The sequence below is a fragment of the Phaethon aethereus genome (genome assembly GCF_964289735.1).
Source record: "Phaethon aethereus genome assembly, contig: HAP1_SCAFFOLD_108, whole genome shotgun sequence".
Taxonomy (NCBI): Eukaryota; Metazoa; Chordata; class Aves; order Phaethontiformes; family Phaethontidae; genus Phaethon; species Phaethon aethereus.
This window is the reverse complement of record NW_028113960.1, coordinates 1,010,022-1,027,375: the sequence shown is the minus strand read 5'-3', so window position 1 is coordinate 1,027,375 and position 17,354 is coordinate 1,010,022. Positions and strand designations below refer to the sequence as shown.

The 17,354-nt window shown below is 43.4% G+C and overlaps 1 protein-coding gene across 1 annotated transcript; it reads right to left on the bottom strand.

Moving 5' to 3' along the window:
- Window positions 1-1,024: 1,024 nt before the first annotated feature.
- LOC309416443 (E3 ubiquitin-protein ligase RBBP6-like) lies at window positions 1,025-17,238 on the bottom strand (the record flags this gene model as incomplete). Its single annotated transcript, XM_082015991.1, is given in 18 exon segments — window positions 1,025-1,210; window positions 1,214-2,360; window positions 3,664-3,762; window positions 4,131-4,490; window positions 5,676-5,733; window positions 5,827-5,905; window positions 5,986-6,082; window positions 7,195-7,538; window positions 7,986-8,089; window positions 8,838-9,010; window positions 9,928-10,067; window positions 10,902-10,998; window positions 11,124-11,212; window positions 12,459-12,503; window positions 13,792-13,828; window positions 14,184-14,222; window positions 14,991-15,090; window positions 17,073-17,238. Coding segments are annotated over 18 exon segments (3,360 nt in total).
- Window positions 17,239-17,354: the final 116 nt, after the last annotated feature.

Below are 17,354 nucleotides of genomic sequence, written 5' to 3'. Positions count from 1 at the left end.
GTCAAAACCTTGAGAAATCACCTGCCTGCATTGTGGAAACTCACTGATGCCTAAAGACAGTCATCTCCCAGTCCTATAAAGAGTGGTCCCAAGTGAGACCCTTTGAGCTCTCCTGGACCGCAGCGGGCTGCAACTAGCACCTCCTTCTGAGTGGGACGCCTCTCAGAGCCCGTGAACCCTCAAGTTCACGATCAGCTCAGAGGCTCGACTGCAGCCATTGAGCGACACAAAGCATTCGATGTGAGTATTTGACTGAATTCCAGGGGGATATTGAATAGGTACCTTGGTACATCTCTCTCTCTTTTCTCTAGATCTCTTTATGGGTCTCTGTCTCTACACCTATAGGTGTGTGTGTGATTAAGGACTTCTAAGTTTCAGTGGATTATGCTGCTAAGTTTTATATGATTTGATACTGTGACTTATCTCGGCATTGTTAGTGAATGTGATTGCTGCTATTTTGTATTGGATAAATTGCCATCTTTAAGTTACAGGAAGCACAAAATCATAGTCTGTATCACTACACCAGAATCCCCGATACCCTGTCCCTTTAGTCATAAACTGTTGACCAAATCTGGGAATAGGAGTGGATTCAGTCGCACCTAGACTCCTCTCTGAAAAGGACTTTAGAAAGCATGGGGGTCCTCTCTGAATCTCGTGACTCAATGGAAGGGTCTCTCCTACTCTCCCTCCTCAAATATACACATTAACTCGATTTGATAGACGAGTAAATCATTCCAGTTTAATTGTTCTATCTGCACAGCTTTTCCACCTTGAATAAGGAATAGAGTGGACCTTGCCATCGCCTTCTGCTAACTCATGCTTTTTACAAACCTAGATTAAAATCATGCGCTTTCTGGTATCTTTGGTGGTGATTCTTCAAGCAGCCTAAATTATCCATTCGTGACAGCCCAGGAAGCAGGGAGGGATGGGGGGGATATGTTTTAAGATTTCGTCTTATTTCTCATTATCCTACTCTGATTTTGGTTGGCAAGAATTTAAAATAATTTTCCCAAGTTGAGGCTCTTTAGCCTGTGATTGTAATTGCTGAATGACCTCTCCCTGTCCTCTGCTCTGAGTTGGTTTCTTTTGGATAGTCTTTCTTTGCCTTTTCCTCCACGACTGGTCTAGTTTCTGGGTGATCTTCTATCACTTTTGGATGAATTTTCTGTGGGGTACCAAGAGTCTTCGCATCCTTTTGAGAGGAAGATGTTTAAACATTGTCTGTCTTTGGCATGTCCTCCTTCACTTGTTTCACAGGAGGTTCCATTTGAGGAGACTTTTCACGCTCGCTGTCCACCTTCACTTGGGAAGCTTTAGCTCGTTTTCTTATATTGTCCTTCTGAGGAGGAACAGCCACTTCTGCTTCCCGCTTTGTCTTGCCAGGTTTTGCTTTTCGCTCATCCTTCTCTTTCTTCTTTTTAGACCCTGGCTTGAAAGCCATAGAATCTGCTCCCAAATGCTCATCCCTCATCTCAGGGGTGGCATCATCTCTGCTTGGGAGCATGAACAATGAGTCCCTTTGAACGACTTCTCCTGTAACTGGCTCTCTTGGTTTTCTCGCACCTTCTAGCAACTCAGCATTGAGAAAGCCTTCATTCACATCCTCTTTCCTTCTCTCCTGGTGTTTTTTAGGTTTATTTCCTTTGTCATCTCCACGTGGATTTTGCATCTTCCTCTCTTTGTTGCCACGGCTCTCTCTTCCGGAAGGTTGTTCAGGGTAATTTCCAGCTCTATTACAGCTGTGCTGCCTATGCCCCACAGGATAATCCTCCCTATGTCCCCAAGCATATGGCGAATACTCTCGTCTGGTCCCAGGTGGACCAAAGCAGTCTGGAGAAAAGTTCCCTCTCTTTACTGGAGGATGAAGTTGAGCACCAACACCATTGCCCTTGTAAAACTTTTCACACCACTCTCTGTAGTTCCTTTCCCATTCTCCGTATCCTTGCTCTCCAAATGGATCTCCAAAGTCAATAGATCTGCCATCGGAAGCTTTCATATCATACGGTGGAACTTGTCTGTACCGGTTAAAATACTCCCTTCCTCCTTCCCCTTGAGATATAGTCCATTTCCTGGGAGATTGGCCTCGGACTACTGGAGACCTTGACCGTGAATGGTGTCTTCTGTGTGGGGGTGACTTTGACCTCGACCAGTGATAACCATGTGGCCTTGACCAGGAATGATAGTTCTTGTGACTCTTCCCTTTGCCTCTTCTTGGATATGGTGGTGATCGTGAGTAGGAGCGAGAATGGGAACGACTAAATGATCGAGAGTACGAGCAAGAGTAGGAAGAACCTGTTCTTGACTTGGAGTAGGTATGCGAACTTGTAGAGGAAGATGAAGTACTACAGGGAGAGTTGGACCTTAAAAAAAACACAACACAAAAAAATTGATCAAGTTAATTCAAAACAGTTACTCTCCTCAGCTTTTTGGAGAGTTGGACCTTAAAAAAACCAGAACACAAAAAACCAGATGAAGTTAATTCAAAACAGTGACTCTCCCCAGCTTTTTTCCTCCCAGATTTCCTTTGGCTATTGATTGATTTAAGGTGCTGTATACTGGCCTCCACTGGGACATGAACGTGCACATTTTTCACTCCTCAACCACTACACGCAGTGCAAATCCCTTTTGTTGCAGTCAGATGCAAAAAGAGCAAGTCTTTATGGCTACCGTGCAGTATCAAACATTGAGAGAACACGATGTAGCATTAATACAGTAAAGATCAATGTTAAAATGCTGCTTGGACTATTTAACTTCACTACTTCTTTGGCAATTTGTATGGGATGCAAAATTCTTACGTCCAGTTGTCTTTAATCAACACTTCTGGCCAGATGTGCTAGCAAAATCTTACACATACCTCTAGCTCTAACCAGGGATAGTGACTGCATTTCAAGAGAAATCATCTCGAAAAGCTTCTGAACTCAGCCTCGACTAGGATGACTCAATGCCATTACTCTAGGACAGATACTGGCAGCATGAGCAAGAGAGAGCTTTTCAGCACTCCTGCCCAAGTGACTTCTGGGAATAGAAAACATCAGCTACCCTGAGGTTTTTCTTCACAAGGAGTTCTTTTATTATTTTTTAAAGAACCCTTTCGCATCATTCCGCAGACGTTCATGAGCATCTTCCCTCCTCTATAAGTCCTTCAGCAATTCAAGATTTCCTTACAAACAAGTCTGAGTCATGAGACAAATTTTACAAGCTCAAAAACATACTAGCATAAGCCACCAGTTTGCAGTCCAGGTTGAAATCTCTCTGTGTACCCACATGTGGTAAACAGAAGAGGAGATGAAGACAACGTCTCTCACAGATCTCCTCCAAAGTGCTTTGAGGAAATGGTTACAAGCAGAATAGGGAGATGCAGAAAATCCAGCAACTCCACCTCTTCAATTTCTGGCCTCCTCAAGGCTGTCAGGCGGTGAAGGATGCCATTACAGAGAAGCTTTACTAAAAGAGAAACCTGTTCCTGAACAGCTGTTGCCAAATTATAACTGCCAGTCAACTGTAATCTCTGCCCTATTTAAGCTAGGAATGCACGCATGAAACTCCTGTCGCTGCTAATCCCTGGGATCATCCCATCCGTCTAGCAACAGAGCGGTGGAGTGGAATGCCTCCTGATTCTTCCAGACAATCTGCTTCTCCATAATGGACATGTAAAGCACGTACCTGGAAACCGAACGCTCCTTTCGAGACTTGTTATATTCCATCACTTCCTTAGCAAACTCATCCTTTGTAAACTCATCAGGTTTGGACTTTTTCTTTTCCCTGTGAAAACAAGTTTGACCTTTACTACCATTGTAGTTTGACCTTCGTTACCAAAAGACATCAAGAAACACAACATGGCCACTAGGAGAAAATGCCTACTGCATGCAAATGCAAAAGGTGAACAGCTAACATCGAAGGAAGACCAGCTTAGAATACCTACAACTTTTAGCCAATATTTTAGAACTACATTTGTCTTGTCTCAGTTTTGCATGTTTACCCTTTGCAAAGAAAAAGGACATGACATTATGACACCGTGACGATTCTTGCATTTTGTTGATGTCAGGTGCACTGTGGTGTAACTGCAGTCTGATATGCTATTGAAATACAACAACGAAAACCAAGGCAACTTCATTGAGCCAAATACTTACTCCTCTTGCAGTCTCTGCTGTTCTCGGTAAAACTCCTCCCTGGATAAAGGAGGTGCTTGTGTCATGAGGATGGTATTTGCATGAGCCCTTGGCACTGCTGTTGCTACCCAAGCTGATGACATGTTGGCAGGAGCTGGAGGATATCCTGGAGGGGGAACAGCGTACCCAGCAGATGGAGGCTGACCAGGTGGAAAGTGAAGAGGAGACTGTGCTGGTGGTAGCCCTGAAGGAAGTGCATGGGGTGGTGGAGGGTACGAGGGAGCTGGAGGCACAGGCACGACGACGGGTGTTGATGCTGCTTCTGTTGGGGCATGAGTCCTTTGGGAACGTCCACTGCGCAGGCGTCCTCGATTTGAACTTCTGAAGAAACCCAAAAACATGTGTCACTCTTTGTCACACTCTGCCCTGATTGTAAAGAGGAAAGCCAATGAAGCGGCAGCCTGGTGGCGAGCACTTCCTACCCTCAACTTCAGCATTTTTCTCCCTGCTTTCCCTTCACTTGAGACTACGCTCCCTTCTTGATCCTCATGCTTGCCTTCCAGACCCTCGCCCCCAACAGCTCCCGCAGTCTTCTCCCCTTATACTCCGCTTTGTGACCGTGGATGGAGGCTGCCCGTGCTTAAAAGACACTCCCATGTCCCATGTGCCAAGCGCCCACCGCTCCTCTGCCACTCCTTGATGTACTTACTGCTTATACTTACTACTGAAGATCACACTTCTGATCCTCAAAGTACTGCACAAATATTAACTAATCTTCTCTCAAACTTCTTTTAGCTTCTTCCACAGGCATCACCTGTGGTCTTGCCTCATGATGATGTCTTTGGCCTGTTCTTGTCCCTGAATTGTTATTTTCTTGCTTACTAAATTTGAGAGTTTTAGGAAATCTGTGGAATCATCCTGGCTTTTGTTGTGCTTTATCTTTAAGACATCATACACACAATGCACGCTTACAACCGATCTCTAACAAAGGCATACCAAAAGGAAGGACTAACTTGACACGGCAATAATAGATCAAACAAACGCCTCTCTCTCCCACTGAGAGAAAGCACCTTGGCTCGTTGAGATGAGAACATTGAAGAAATTCAAAATTGTCATCAAATAACAGCCTTGACTTTTCGAAGAATTTGCTCCACCAGTATCCGCTAAGTTGTGAAATAAAGAATGTTGGAGGCTGATTTGTATTGGGGAATCAATGTCTTCAGGTCTGTTCAGCCAGTAATCAAAAGGGTGGCTTTCCACCCAATCCTTTAGTTATATTTCATTTTTAGATGTACTGCTGGTTCCCTCAAAAACTGTTCCTTTTTCAGAGTCCTCTTTTCAATCACGTACTGGAGTTTTACTTTAAATACTCTACTGCAAGCACAGATCCCCTTTGTCAAAGCCAAATCAAATTAAGCCCTTTAAAAATTAATCACCGCTTCTATTCTCCACAACTATCTGGGCATACTTACTCCATTATAAATCAGCTGTAGTCTAAGTTAAGTGTTACGGCCTCGTTGAACAGGTTACGGGTCGTAATATACCGGATTTCTGTAGAATACTTACCGTTGCCAGCCTGGTCTGCCACCAGCTGAGCCAACTGTGCTGCCTGTGATTGCATGAGCTTTTGGCGTAGGGAGAGGAAAAAGAGAAAAATCCCATTTAGTTTATCTCAAGACAGCTTTTTAAAAGAAATTCTAAAGTTATAGTGACTTACCGGTTGAGGGTACTGATTGCCCTTGGGGGCCCAGAAGACTTGGGATCGCTGGTTGCCTTAGTGCAGGAACGTGATCGCCCTTGTCAATACATGCAAACAGTTAGAAATTAAGCTCCACTAAAAGGCAACAGTCACTGCATCATTTGAAAGAAAACTGACCTCCTCTTCCAACAAGCTGCTGGTTGACAGAGAGGGAAATTTCAGAAGTTCAGTAGCAGTCACCAGAGCAGCAGGAGGTAACACAGTATCAGCATCACTACCAAAAAAAAAAAAAAGTTATTATTCAAACAGCGTTTTCAAGTGCTACTGGAAATAGCAAGTCCAAGGTGAGAAAAGGCTGACTACTGTAAACGGGAAAAAAAATTAAAAAAAATCTTCATCAGATTTACAGATGTGAAGTTGGCCCATTCTTAAGGAAGCACTGGAAAGAAGTCAATTTGGACTACTGGCATGCCAAGAGAAAGCTCACTGGAAAAATATCTTCTTAAGCTAGCTGCACGTGAAAGGGTTAGAGCACATACAAGTCACACACTGAATCTCAGTTTTGGAAGACGCAAGAACTGAAATTCTATGAGGAAATGTTTATGTGCGAGTGCAGAGGCTGCCTTAGAGGTTCTTCTGAATTGCGGTTCTTTGCATTCAACGCTACAGCTGAGCCTGACAGTCTTCTGGACAGAGAGGCTATTTGCAGCCCAGGCATAAAGCTGAAAGGCCACAAGGCCTAAACAATCGTACAGATCTTTCACGTCTTTTCATGTGACTTCACCGGGCTGCAAACTCAGACTTTCATGTTTGTAAATACTTCAAAGTTACGGCGTTTCAGTGTTTATTAGCCGGGTCAGCACGCGTCACCGACTGCCCTTTGTGTTACTGAGGATGACTCTGACTTATCGTAAGATTGATGGTAGAAATACCGTAGAAAAACGTAATAGGAAAACACCTGCTCAGTTTTAGCTCTAATTGTGATTTTACAGGTTTCATGAAACTGTTGCTTCCTCCGTACTAGAGAGAAATTAATGCACTCAAGAAGCTTTGACATAACTAGAGGGCTCCTTTAGGAGTTGCTAGCCACATAAAACCAAAGGGCCCCTGGGCAAAATGTGCCTCTTTCAGGGTAAAACTCATAGACAATGACTGATAAGGGAACTGAGCAAGAAATACTTCTGAGAAAATCCTTGCATGAGACACACTTCCGAGTTATCAAAGTGTCCTCATTCAAAGTAAATACAAAAACCAGAACTTCCACTAGTATCGGGAACTGTCACTACCGATAGATAAATAGCTAGTGGAGAAGCTCAACAAGAAGAAGAATCTAACTTGAGCATTTTAGTGTCCTTTATATCCCTGTTGATCTACAGATTTACTTACCAAAGAGGTCCGTCCGGCTGTTCAGCACAGAGAGACAGGGACACTGCTGGAGGGAGACCAGAGGTGACGACAGAAGACGGATTTACTGGCAGCCCAACGGCCACAGAGGACTGACCAGAGGCCAACGATGACAAAGCAGCAGCAGAATGAGGAGCCAGGGATGCTAATGGAGTCATTAGTGGGTCCTGCTGTCTGGAAACTGCTGGCCGGAGCTGAGGCTGCATGTTGTGCGCTCTTGTTTGTCTCGTTAGTGGTGGTGGAGGTGGTGGAGGTGGCGGCTGCTGCTGACGTTGCTGCTGAATCTGCTCTCTGTAGCCAGTTCCATTACTGAAGTTGTTCACAGCCTAGAGGCAGAAAAACACGTACGGAAAGGCACTATGAAACTTCAGTAGATGTACGAACAAAAGCCTCCCCAGAGCAAAATTACTTGTGTGTTCCTGTAAACATTATCAATCCTAAAATCAATCAACATACAGGTATAGGAAGACATCAGGTGAAACACTGACCCTAACAATGGGTAACGCAGAGTATCTCTATTTACAGTACCTCAGTGTTAACACCAAATTTGAAAGTGAGGCAATCACGTTAAGCAAAAGTGTGACCTGAATTTGCCAGATTCTCTCTAAAGAGTTGTAAGCTTCTCTAACACCAGATAATGTCTCTGAAAAGTAAATTTAGCCTTATTCCATTTAGCCTTGCTTAAGGAGATGTAAACGAGTATTTTCTTCCCTTTCAGCTTTTCGCAAATAGACCTGTCTAACAAACAGTTTACATAAATGTCAGCATGTCACCTGGCGTAAGAACTTGTTGGCAGTCAAAGCATCGGGAGAAACGTCTGTTTGATGACACGTTGGGCATGTATGTTCCTCAGATTCCAGTAACGCTGTTCTAATACCTGTGAATAATGAGAACCGTCAAAAGAGTTTTCAGCAAAACTAAGGAAAATGTTGGGGTTCTAATCAATTATAAAAACACGTATATGATTAATGGGTGAATACGGTCTTGAACAGAGCCTGAAGCGGTAAATGTCCAATAGTGTAAAAAACGTCCAGCATGCAGCAAATAACTAAGCAGTGTTGATATTTCACTGTTGTTACTTGGAAGCTGTAGAGTAGGCTGTGTCTTGATGTTTGGACTGGTCTTTCCACTGTGCAGGACAGCGAGAAGTCACCAACCTCAAGGTTGATGAATAAAACACATCTCAAAAAACCGTTCATAGATTCAAGTTCTGAAGGATTTCACCAACTCTCCTGTGGAGAAGAATGTGGATTAAACGCCCAACTCTCCGTTTGTTGCAGACCACAATAAGTCACCAGAGCAGGCTATAGAATTTTGCATGAGAGAAAGGGCTGGGGACAAACTAAATGCATTCAGTATCTCATACTGTAATCACCTGCACGGTTACACATTCTTCTCAGAGTCATCCTTCCACATGTACAGAGGGTTTAACTAGACACGTAACCAGGGAAAAAAGCTTTCTGCCTTTTTTTTCTGCCCTTTGCATGAGCAGGGTCCTCTCCCGTTCTGGGTATACTCAGGTATCAAACAGAACGGGTAACCAAGTAATTTCGTTCTCACCCAGTTCTGCCTTCGGAAGGTCAGATGCCATGTTTTGAGTTAACAACCGTGGGAGTAAGACTTACATTCGTCACAGTAACTGTTTCCACAGCAGGGAGTAACAGCTGCGTCACTCATGACCTCTTTGCAAATGAGACATAACAACTCCTCTGGAACAGGAGCGTCTGAGGAGGAGGAGGAGGACGGCTCCTCTGGTGAAAAGGGAGGCTTTTCCTTCTTTCCTCTAGCATACGCTTCCCTGGAGGCGGGGCGGGGAAGGAAAAACAACAAGTGAAAGATGGGCAAAGGAGAACTTTTCCAAGCTTTGGATTTTCCGCAAGGAAGGTAAAATAGATGGCATTCTTCTCACTGCACATTAGCCTTCTAAAGCGTAGGCATTTAGTTTCAACTACTTCTCTTTGGCCACCACACCAGAAGAGGGAGGGGGAACAATTTTCCTTCTGCAGAACTCTCCCATTCATGGGATCAACTAAGAGATTGGCTCAGACTAGAAAAATCATTTTTCAACATCCAGAAATCAGCTGAAATGAATCCCACCTCTCCTCTGCCAGAGGGTCAATGTAAATTGCAGGCTCAGGATCAAGTGAGTCTCCGATTAAATACACTTTATGAATAAAAGAAAACTATGTCTCAGCTTCTACAAAAGGAGATCCATGACAGCCACAAACAGAAGTGCTACCAAGTGCATTTCTTCTCAGCCACTCTTGTCACCACACAGTAGGATTTTCTTAGGGTAAAGCAAAACAGGAAAACATCTGTCTGGTTCACACATGAGATTTGATCAAAGCCAGAGGGGGAGGAAATCTCACTCACACAGCTATTTGTTAAATTGGGCAAGAAGCCTTTGAAACGTCAAAGAGAAGCAAAACGAGCTTTCGAGGAGAATGACTCCAACGGTAAGCACTAGTGAAATCTTCTGCAGACCTACAGATTCTAGGTGTACCACAAGTTGAACCAACTTCCAGGGGTGTGAACAGCAGGACCAGTCTATTTCCATATTGGAAAGTATCACAGATTTTAAGGCAACGATACAATGACGGTGCTTCCTCCCTCATAATTACAGACGCTGGCCAACTTGCTTGCATTGCCACTCGGACAAACACGCATGGTTTCTCTCGTTCCCTTTCTGCTCAGTCCCATTAATCCCATACTTACGCACTAATAATTGGTATGGCGTATTTCCCAGTGCTTGTCAGCATAGCGCCCTTTATACTGGGATCTTTCACCTCCATCAGGAAACTCCTCGGAATTCCTGTGCTCCTTTTAATTCTGGGAACAGACTCAAAAATTCTGTCCTGTTAAGAAAAGAAGTGCAGATATCTCTCATCTTAAGACCCACCCTTAAAAGGACATTTCAATGATGATTTTCAGCAGCAAAAGCCTTTAATCCTCTGCTTTTACCCAGTGTAAGGCTTGCTCGACTAAAATACCTTTCTTCCTAAAGGAATATAGCCAGGGTGTCCCAAAGGCTTGAGCAGTGTTTTGAACTCGGTCAACATCCTTTGGCTTAACGTCAGGTTCCTTAAGGGTGAAATATCCCTTGGCTCACCATCCACTCGGAGAAGAGACACAACCCCGCTCCTCCTTCAAAGCGCAGTTCAGAGTGAGAGCTTAACTCGGTGCTCTGAATCCGACACTGAGAAACTGAGATTCACCTTCTCTAGTGAAGGTTGAATTCATATCTCACGCGTATACATTCAGCAACTGATGTCAAATGGCATGGCTACTCAGCCAGGTGCTTGTGTAACTAAAACACGCAAACATTGAACGGATGTCGATAGAAACATCTTGGGTTTTTACAAACTACTGAAAACTGTGAACTGTCATTAAAAAGCATTGAAACCAGAAAAATTTCCAATAAAATTGAAATGTATAAAATATGCATGACAGTGTGTGGAGAAAGATCTATGGACATATGTAATGTCCATGGCCTAGAAGGAAGAAAATGTTACATTTATAACTCCAGGTTTCCCGTGAATTGTAAAGGGCTTTGCAACATTGCCACATGACCTCTGCGTTTCACCCCAAAAGAAACAATTCTTAACATGAGTGTTCATGTATTTGTTACGGAACTGCCAAGGGAAAACAATTTAAAAGTAAGTCACACCAGAAGTCCCCCGCAATCTTACCCCCTTTGTTGGGCAGTTCTTTACACAGTGGCCAGGTTTTCCACAACCAAAGCAAGTATATGATGTCGGAGGTGGACCCAAGGCTTTCTTCGTGTAACTAAAGGTGTTTTGGGGAAAAAAAAGAAAAAGGATGAATGTGTTAAATCCATGTTTGTTAAAACCAACAAGTTTACAGGTTTTCCATCGTCGCCAAAGATCGGATTTGACATTATCCACACTTACTTGGCTGGATCATATTCACGGCAAGACTGGATCATCATGGCTTTTATTTTATCTTCTTCGGCAGCATTGGCTTCAGCCAGATTGGCAGTCTGTTGTTTAACAAGTAATCGTTTGAGAGGCACATTAGAAACACATTGAAGCGCACACAGCCAAAGACAACACCACTCACCCAAGCCTGTACAGAGCAGCACAACACTAGCTGAGGTTGCCTGAAAACAGCTGCTTATATAAAAAATAGTTGTGCTGAAAGTGTTCTGGGGAGTCCTTACACCATGAAATGATGCTTATGTGCCTGTTAACCTACTTGAAAAGAGCATTCTTGGGCACTCAAAACCTTAGGCTCAGGTTGGACCTTATAAAGACTTGTGCACCTACTCCAGTTTTCTTCCAAGTGGACTGAAGCTATGCACAGAAAAAGTTAGACCTGCCGGTATTATTAAAGGGATCTTTAAGCTCCAGTCTATTTGAAGGAGAAGACAGCCACTGTACATTGAATTGAGAAAGATGAAGGCAAGTACCATTGTTTACATTTGCAGCATCAGAAGGATACACAACTTAAAGGTCAGGGAAGTTGGTTTTGCTTGCTGAAATTCAGCTTCAGACACAGAAGCATTACAGAGATTCAAGCTTTTTAGAGCCCCTCAGCAAGACAAAAGACTCTTTTCAGTAGAAATTGGACCACTCATGTGCTGTAGGCAGTCCAAACTGCACGTTCCCCCCTGCTAAATTCTTCATATTAACTGATGTAACTAGGAACATTTTCACAATCTACACTGTCTGTGTCCCAACAAATTAGACCGTGTTGTCCACTCTAGATATACTGCAATTTATGAAATTGTGCAGCATTCCAAGAACGGATCTATAACTATAATGACTAGAAATTCAAAAATAGCCATGCCATTGCCCATGCGACAGAAACGCTTCTACTTTGGCTGTTGCAACCCCCCCCAAGATGTCCATAATCAACAGCCAATTCAGTTCTTCTGTGAACATTGTGTTCGTTTCCAATGTAAACCTAACGAAATGTGTGAACAAGTCAACAGCTTCTGCAAGGCTGCTGCTTTGTGTCTTGAAGCTGAGTCATACTGCAACACTATGTGCAGGCTGATAAGGTGCTCCCCTTCGATCTTCCCAAAGTGGGAACTGCTCTTCACAGGATACTATCAACAGCTACACAGGCTTTAAAGTTCAAATAAATAAATTATTAAAAACTACATTAAAGTTTTCTTCCCATTACAACAGTTATCCTGCTATAGATCACAGTGTACAATTTAAAAATTTGAAGCAAACACTTTTTTTTTTTATGTATTTGACAGGAAAAAAAAATATATATACCTTAATCAGCTGGGCCAGAGAAAGAGGTGCAGAAGAGTCATCACTCTGTTCAAAAAAAATTAAAAACATCTTTAAGTTTTACAATCAAAACCTAGCAATAGTTAACCTCTACGGTAGTCGGAAATTCTGCACTATATCCTCTGAGCATCACTGAAATAGGCATTTCCAACCTAGTGTCATTTGCCTGTGTTCAAAACAAAGTCCAAACCCACGACAGCTTAGGAGTGCCTATGTGGTTAAGGAGAAGAAACTAAAACAACCAAAGCCGCTTGAGATTACGTATTGCTCCAGAATGTCTCAGCCTTGTCAAATGCTCACAACTGCTTAAAAGTCCAAGGGGTAAGGAAGCTGTCAACTGTCCGCTAAAAGGGATTCTAAAACAATATTTATGTTTCTTGGAGAAGGAAGCATCACTACAGAAAACTTATTTTCAGTGTAGTTTGTAAATCAATCAGCGTCTCATCATTTATAAATGCACACAGCTATGCCTTTATGAACACAGCCTAGTTGCCTGTCAAAATCAAGCATGGGCACATCAGCCCTGAAACAGGAACTCTGCCTCTCCTCTCCATAAGTTTAAAAATGCCAGGCTCACCACACCCCACAAAACCCAAATGCAAACACCACTCCAAAGCATCCGCCATAAAAGAAACCCACCACTTTATCAAGAAAAAAAATAAACTGCTCAAATTATTGAAATTAAGGTGTCTGCCATGACAGAGTAGCCTATAAAAACTGAGAAAATGGATTTCTTGTCGTGTATTAGACCGCAGGCCACACTACGCAAATTAGTTTGGGAAGTGTGAGAATTTAATATTATTCTCCTTGCCAGCAGACCAAAACCAAGTCTTAATGATGACAAAAACATGGATTCAGAGCACAATCCTGGGATTTTTTTTTTTCTCCTTTGCAACCACACTCCTCCCTCCCAGCTACCTCCTGCAACAGCTTGCAGGAATGAAGTCCTCAGGCCACCAGTCAGCAACGGACTGCGGCATTTACTGGGAACTAAGATGACATGCGGTTTTTCCACAAGTCAAAAGGGTAGCTCTCATCTGGTTCCTTTTCCAGGATATTGAATTCTATGATGCCACAAGCAGCAGTTAAGCTGACACTAGTAAAACATCATCAGAAAGACATCCGAATCACTGCTTAGTTTTTTAGAAACGTAGAATAAAATTTCTATGATGCTGAATCAAATACATTGTACATACAGCATCTATGTTTTAGTGGAAAATATATTAGGTTAATGTTGGGGAAATTAACACAAGGCTACATTGATTGGAATTAAGTGCAGTGTGTAGAAAAAAGTGTGAGATGGTGTTTTACATACGCCTCTTGATATTCCACTCACTGGCTCAGTTTGACATCTGGAAGAAGAAATAAAAGTGATCAGAACTTAAAAGAAAGCCCTTGTGCCCAACATACAGCAGTGACGACAGATTACAGAACTTGAACATCAAAACGTGATGTGCTGATAGTCTAGTGCATGTGGAAACGTATTCATATACATAAACGGCTCTCTCTTGGTACCTTCAGTGCAACTAAAAAAACCCCAGAAGCCCATTTCTACTTTGTCAGAAAATTACTCTAAGACTTACAGAAATAGAACACCAAAGTGCCTCAGATATTTTGTCTCTGCTACGAAAGTATCAAAAATATGAAGTCTGTACTACAGTTTTGTGTCTTTAACATGGTGACTAAAAATAGTAGTAGAAATGTCACCTGAAGGCAGTGCCTAGGATTTTCTGCGATTTAGGAGTCCTGTAGGGAAATAAAAAAAAAAAAAAAGGGACTTAATTGCCAGAATTTGCTTTAAGATAACCTTGAAAATGCTACAGTATTTGGGGAAATATTTATTACATCTGGGAACTCGCTGAGATTCCACATACTCATTGATCTGTATCTGCATGTAGATGATCATGAATGAGACATGCAGCCATCGATGTAGTTAACAAATTATTCCAGCATCATCCCAAGTGTCCCATCAGCAGAGCTGGTGACCCTTGGTCTTTCCCCTCTAGCTAGTATGCAAAAACACCAGATTTGGGGCATAAGGATACCTGCCATATGCCACCCCCCCTGCCCCAAATGCAAAGAATAGACGGATTCGCAGAAACACTGAGAATCAGACTCTTCTGAGATGGGAACAAATTCTAAGTTTACACTCCAGTGCGTACCTGTCTTCACTCTAAAAGCAAGACAAGCAAACACATGTAACAAGGAATCTCTCCACGTAGAGGAAACAGCATCAAAAACTTGGCGCTCAGAAAAAACAACCCCAAGATCAAACCAAATAGAATCATTCTTAACAGTTACCGTTGTTGGAGTTTGAACCCCATGTCCCAGCAGGCCGAAAAGCATAAGTTTACTTTGGGACAGGAACAATAAAATCTACCCCATTACAACAAAAACTAACAGCAGCTTTAACCAGAAAGATACAATCTGAGTGCCTCTGGAAATGAACATCAATTAGAAAAGGTAACACACCCAAACCACTAACACAGAACACAGTGCTTTATGGATACCTACAGAACGTATGTTTTGCTGGTAGCTTTAACTGCTCCGACAGGGATTCTTCTCACAATTACTGATGAGTTCTTAGGAATCAGGGCATTAGCCTCTGTGTATTCTGAAAACAACATAAATGCAGAAAAAAACATTAGTCAATTCATAAGAATGTATATGAATATGTAATTACACAGCGCGGCAGAGAGGGAAGCCCTTTGCAGATAGAAAAGCCAGATTTCAGATGTAACGGGGCATTTTTATCGTCTCAGCACACTAGCAGTACATTCCAAGAAATCTTCAGGTTTGAGAACCAAACGCAAGCAGCACAATCTTTTCCATTTTTTTTTGAGAGAGCGTGAATGCCAACAGCAAAATGCTCCCAAAGGTCACTAAAGGAGAGTCTGCTAGCGCATGAGGTTCTGTCCTGATCTAGCTTAAGTGGCTTTTGCTTCTGTTAGGCTACAAAACCAAGGGATCTTTGGAGAAAAACAAAGCACAGCCAAGTCTCACCTGTGTAAAGCAGATCTGAAGTCAGACAAGCTTGCCCTGCAACAAAACAGGCCCTTAGCTAAAGCATGAAATCTCTGCGCCGTTGCTTTCATAGCTGTTCACTAAAAGCGATTCGGCCACGCTGCTGGTGCTCAAGGCCGACAGAACACAGAAGACAGCCGGCCACCTCTGCGTATGGCTTGCAGCTTAAGACTGCAGACTTAAGACTTAAGGGATGTGGTACCAGTTGGCTTTAATACATTTCTATTTCCTTCGCCTCGATTAATTGAATTCATTTTGGTTGATGGCACCTTAATAAAGGTGAAGTCAAACAACGCAGACTAAAAAGTTAACTTTCTTTTTCTTCTTTTAATAGGAAAGGATTAAAGCTGGAGCACTATTCCTGAAGTGCCTGGAAATTTTTGTTTGCTTGATTTGAATTTAACAGATGCCAGCTTAGTCTAGCAGCTCTCGGACAAAACTGGCATCTCCCAGCAGGAACCTTTTCCTCCTGGGCAGCAATATCCCCGAGCAGAGACTTGGCAACAAATCTTTCTATTTCTGAAAAGTCACACCCCAAGGCCTGTAATCACATTCAAACCTGTCAAGACAGCAGCTTACCAAACTGAAATATCATACTAAGTACCACGAAACCATTATCATCTCTGAGAATCAAGCACCACTTTTTAGGTTTAAAAGAATTTATGACTTCTCTAAGAACGTTTCTTACGTATAGTCACCATAAATGTTCTGCCGGAAAACTTCAGTAGTGCCCTGATACGGTTCACACGTAGTACCAGGGAAAAAAAATGCTTAGAGACATATGGTGAAATGATGCTCGATAGCACCTGAACGACAATGTCTTTGGTGTAGAAAAGAAGCGATATTAACAAGAAATTCCAAGGTGTCATTTAGATACGGAGAACATCCATGGCAGAGGAGCCATTAGAGGGTCTGCACAGATGGTAACTCACAGCTACCCTCTTGATCCAAAGTGTTGCTAGCGAGCAGTTGCTGCAACAGCCACCAAGCCAGTTTTCCAGTGCAGTGGAGTAAAGCAAGGTGATCACAAAACGAAGTCACCAAAGACAATTTATTTCTTCAAAGTAGCCACCTGTTCTCTTCCCATCCCTTTCAGCTTTCTCCACCTGATTTCCAAGACATCTGGAGAGGTTATTAATATAAGATATCCTCCCATATTTCCTTATCATTTTACCTAGCAGAATTCCAGGAAAGCAAAAATTTCTAAGCCCTGTACATCACACATCAACCACACATTCTTCTATGCCTGCTCCGCGCCCAAAGCACAGATCTGAAGGTAGTTGTCAGAACAGCAACTACAAAAGAACAGCCCTGAGGCCCCCAACACAAGCCACAGCTACCGAGCGTGGCCGAATCACATTATGGCTTCCCACCCCATGTAAGCCCCCGCGCCGCTTGCCCTCCCAGTCCCCCCGCAGGCCGGCAAGATGGGCCTCAGGCTGACTCAGGCTACGTGGGGACGAGCCACAAAGAGCAGAGCGTGGCTCCCACAGGCCATGGCCATCACAGGGTGGTCTGTGACACTGCCAGCCGGGCAGTCCCTAAGCCCCCACGCCCGCCGCCCCCACGCACCTTCTTTGGTCTGGGCGTTGGTGATCTGCAGGTCACAGGTGGCCGCCTTCAGCTTCTCCCGGCCCATGATCTGGCGCTTGAGGTCGCACAGGGAGATGTGGAGGCCGGTGAAGGTGACTGTGTCATAGCTCAGCTTGGAGGAGAACTTGTAGTGGACGCACGACATGGTCGGGGCCTGCTCCCCGACGGCGTCTACTACAGCGGACCGAGGGGACTGAGCTCACCCCCGCAACAAGTCCGGCCTGCGGCCCTCAGCGACGGGCAGGCGGGCGGATGACGGGG